Source organism: Aulostomus chinensis, chromosome 14 (genome assembly GCF_037954235.1).
Source record: "Aulostomus chinensis isolate RoL2024-O1b breed Wild chromosome 14, RoL_Achi_v1.0, whole genome shotgun sequence".
Lineage (NCBI taxonomy): Eukaryota > Metazoa > Chordata > Actinopteri > Syngnathiformes > Aulostomidae > Aulostomus > Aulostomus chinensis.
This window is the reverse complement of record NC_141333.1, coordinates 14,308,110-14,312,772: the sequence shown is the minus strand read 5'-3', so window position 1 is coordinate 14,312,772 and position 4,663 is coordinate 14,308,110. Positions and strand designations below refer to the sequence as shown.

At 42.0% G+C, this 4,663-nt stretch overlaps 1 protein-coding gene across 1 annotated transcript in view; it reads right to left on the bottom strand.

Moving 5' to 3' along the window:
* Positions 1–2,813, bottom strand: part of ttc39a (tetratricopeptide repeat domain 39A) — a 24,609-nt gene extending 21,796 nt beyond the window's left edge. Inside the window, exons 1-4 of the mRNA XM_086225428.1 lie at positions 2,545–2,813; positions 1,801–1,854; positions 1,414–1,461; positions 1,082–1,135 (exon numbers count right to left, since the gene is read on the bottom strand). Of these exons, the coding sequence (XP_086081554.1) occupies positions 1,082–1,135; positions 1,414–1,461; positions 1,801–1,854; positions 2,545–2,591 (203 nt within the window). The 5' untranslated portion in view covers positions 2,592–2,813. The remainder of the gene's footprint in view (positions 1–1,081; positions 1,136–1,413; positions 1,462–1,800; positions 1,855–2,544) is intronic.
* Between the last annotated feature and the right edge of the window lie 1,850 nt (positions 2,814–4,663).

Genomic DNA, 4,663 nt, shown 5'->3' with positions numbered 1-4,663 from the left:
CTGTGTCTTCCGACGGTACAAGAGGTCCTGTTGGATGTGGATGTTCTGATATTTCAACTTGATGCAAAAGTATCATGAAAAATATGAGTATGGGCTGCACTCCCATACAGAAGTACTGTACTCTTCTCCAATAAATAAAATATGACAAGACAACACAGTGCTATTAAACTACAGTGTCACTGGGGCTCTTTGGCCTAGCGCTGAGATAATTTAAGTCACAAAAAAACTACAGCTTCATATTTCACAGCTCAAACTAAGAGTGGGGGCCTGCTTCCAATGTCAACAAGGAGGAAACGCTAACTTTCTTCACATAAGGCAAGCGATGCTTGATCCCCTCCCGACACTCACCTGAGATTAGGAGCTTTGGGTATTGACTGAAAGAATGAGGAGGCAAATAGAAGCAAAATGAGTTTCCTCCATTAAGTGTCTGGGTTTAGCTGCGGCTCCTCCAATGACTCACTATCAGAGTGATGTAACAGGAAGAGATGGAACAACGCTTCCTTATTCTGACGTTTTCAAATTATTAAGTAGAAAACTCGATCCCACTGCTATCACTGATACCGCGACAATCAGAGGACCTGCAAACATAACTCAGGCCCACCGCCGGTGCCGAGGCACGATACGTCGTTCGGACTGTTCTTGCCTCCTCTTTGAGATGTTTATTGGTGGCATCACTTCCTTTAGCATAACAAGGTAAAATTCTTGAATTAGCAGCAAATCAATGTTGTATATTTACTGATAAATACAGCACACACTGCTCCTACTTAGAACAAGTCAGGGTAGAATGTGATATCAGCTTGTTTAGAAGGCTGATAATGGAAGACTATTCAATTAGCAACTGCTGATGTTCCCTCTGGTTCAGTCAAACCTTGATGGACAGCCATGATGATGTTCTCAGGTTGCATCTGTTTGAATTATTGATCTAGTGAGCAGCAGAGAGCGCCTGCATTAATGTCAACGACCCTTTGATAACCTTTTACTTCACCGTGTCACTAATAAGTCAAGAAGTCAGATCACAAATCGATCAGGAAAACAGCTGGAGAAAGCAGATTGGAGCCTGATATCAGCTGGTAGTTTTTACCCGTTCGGTGGATTTGTTGATTCCGGAGCATCTTTGTTATCTGGTAACTGCAAACTGGAAAAAAAGGAACAAAATGGAGTCAGTTTAGAGAAAGATGATCATCTCAAGGGATGAAAACCAGCTGAGCGGTCGACCATTGTTAGAGGAGCTCCGTCGCCAGACGCTAACCCTCATAATACCTGGGCACTCCCACGCTATTCACTTTTTGTTAATGATTTGTTGAGAATTTTTCGACAGTTTTCAGTTCTGTCCAGTCCAGAATCCTAACCTATCTGACTTCCACCTCATTCCTCTGTATTTTATGTCACGTCTGACATTGTACAGACACTCACTTGAAGTCTGTAATGATGGGATCCAGGGCTGCAGTGTTTATGACTGACCTGGGAAGAGAAATAAAAGTGTGTGTGAGTGTGTGTATGTGTATGTGTGTGTGTGTGTGTGTGTGTGTGACTCAGCAGAAGTTACCATCTTTTGAACTGAAAGATCTGAAAATCATTGATGTTGATCAGTGCCTAGTTCCTTCCTCCCCCTACCACGAGCAGATGCTTGAATTCTTAATGAAAATATATTTATTCAGAGTTTAAATGCTTTTCGGTTGTTTCCATCCTCTGTTTGCTCCGCTTTTAATAGCAGAAGAGACAATAAAGTGGACTTTGACTCTGTTTTCTGTGTGATATTGTTCCTGACTGGAAGAATAACTGTGCAGAAGGTGACCGTACCGGCTCAGGGAGTCTGGGCTGCTGTCAGGGACATCTTGTGCCTGGGCGACATCCCTGTGAAGAGGTCAAGGGTCAACGTGAAGAGAAGGTAAGAATGGATCTCAAGAAGGTGAGAGGAGGACATTAGTCTGCAGGTCTGAGGGTGTGAAGAAGAGGACTCCCTAGACCACAAACTGGTCCTCTCTTAGGCTTTCTCAAATAAAAGGTGGCAAACATGGAGCGGGAACTTTTTTATTTGGAGCTTGTACCAAGTTTAAGGTCAGTTTGATCTCATATTGTATTTAAGCGACTGGCAGTTTAAAAGCTTGGAATAGAACACAAATCACTGAAGTGCTTCTGATAGATTCTTATTTCAACTTTTAAGTCACTCTACGTTTTCTTAATTGTTAACACCACAGTTGTAACTCCTGTACATTTAAACACTTTAAAGGACTTGAATATGAGCACAATGAAGAAGACAGAAATTTGAAATTCAGACCTAAAAGCTCATAATTTGACAGTTAATACGCTGAATCACATGATGTAGGGATAGGTTACTACACACACACACACACACACAGTCCTGATCCCCTAATGTCATCCTGTTACCCCCTTATTTGTGTGTGTTTAGAACAAAATATATCACCAAGAGAATGAACCAGAACTGTGTGTGCGTGTGTGTTTGGGTACATGTATATTACAATCATCTCAAACAGACAAGTAGTGACACGGCCAGGAGAACTGAGCTGCTTCTCTTCCACTCACTTGTTGTTGCCATTCTTCACGCTTCGTCTCCACTTGATAAAACTCATTCCACAGCAGAGAGAGAGAGAGAGAGAGAGAGAGAGAGAGAGAGAGAGAGAGAGAGAGAGAGAGAGAGAGAGACCTCCGGACCGGACAGCCTTACACGGCGATCATGGATGGACACACGGGACAGACGAGGACGGCCAGCAGCTGACAGCGAGCTCTCCCCGACAGCAATGAAAGCGACGTTACCTCCTCCTCACTCCTTCTTCCTCCTGACGTGTAAAGGTGTGTTACCTTTCAACACCATCATGACTTTAAACGCACAACTGCTGCTGCTGCTGGGATTTCTACAAGGTCCTAGTGTCCTCCATGTATCACCAGTCAGTACTGCGGGCTTTATTTTGATTTTGAGGCCAGCAGATTTATCTTGCTCCATCGATTTAATTCATCTGTGGTCCCAAGATGTAACACATTCTCCCAGACAAGTTATTTCTTGTTTTCAGAATGAATAAAATGAGTGAACAACTAGACCTCCAAATGCCTAATTTGTGGGAACCAGTTATATCCTGTGGCCACAACATAAATGAAAACGGCCACTCAGGGGTCTTATAGTTTAGTTTATATGAGACTAAAAAAATCTACATCATTTACAGATAAACAAGCAGACAGGCTGAAGAACACAGATTGAACTACGTTATTAAAAGCTTTGTGGATCGAGGACTGGCTGTTCTTCCTTTTTGAAAAACGAGGATGTCTTCACAAATTAATTATTCCATCATCTTAGGACAGCAGCTCACGTCCCGGTGTTGACGGGCTCGTCATCTCAAGAGGAGGCCATAGTTCGTTACCTTGACGACATCGCACATAGCATGAAGAGAGGCCTGTGTGTGTGGAGTTGTACTTTCATGTTGCAACAATCATATAGTTTCCTTGAGAAGGAAATCAGTCCTTTGTTACAAGAAATGATCTCATGTTCTTTTGGCTGTAAAAATTATTTAAAAGCGCAGCTGCCGCCTGGTACTTCTAGAGTTTCGACCATTTGTGTTTTTGTCCGCTTTATCCTTGAATTTTAATGTAAAATGTGAATTTGAGTAGAAAAACATTCCACAACAGCTGATCTTATCAAGAAAATGGAGCTTGTGGTTAAATCATTTTGTAAACTACATTTCCCTCCATCCAGTTTAGGAAACTAAACTAAAATTCAGCTTGTTGCAATTATTACATCAATCTGGTGTTTCTATACGTTGGAAAAAGGCAAAAAATGATTTACATTTTTTCAAAGAGGCCTTCGGACACTGAATCGATGCAGGTAGAAACACACACTCTGTTTTTAATATTTATTCAGTTTCAATTAAATGCATAACATATTCTGTCCAAACTTCCCAGTAATGATTATTCTTACATGTTAGAAAATATAAAATACAATTAGCTTGAGTTTTTAAAAAGCCTTTATGGGTAAAGCCTAGAAACATAAGTGGTTCTTTATTTTGGAAAATTCAAGGAGTTTGTACAAATGGCGGAGCTGTGAGGAGCAAACAGACATCAACACACGTTCTCTTCTATTCACAATAAAAGTGAACTGCATTAAGACAGGGGGAGTGCTACATCAGTCATACACACACACACAAACGCGCGCACACACACACACACACGACGGTTGAAGACGTGAGGAGGAAACTACATGACCATGCTCCGATGAAGAAGAGGAGCTGTCCAAAATGTTCCTCGTTTGGTCTCAGAACGAAGAAAAGACATCTTGTACCCTTCGGTCAAGTCTTCCCTTGTTAGGATCACACCTTCTAGACTCCATGTTGGAGAACTTTGTTCACGTTTGGACAAAAATCACTGGCCGGCTGTGAGGATGTAGTGCAACAGGAGACTGATCTCTTTACCGTGAGATGTTTTGTGAGTGAAATCCTCCCAGAACGCGAGGAGGCACGCACAGAAGACAGCCTGCTAAATCAAGACGTGGACACACAACCTACTGGACCGATCCTGTGTGTCGGACTGGGAGGGAGATGATCCTGGAAAAAATACTGGAGGCACCACTTTGAAATTAGACCTGTGAGATGGATGGTGATGATGAATCATACCTGCCCAATATAGATTGAATTATTTGAATATATTCAAATTTGAC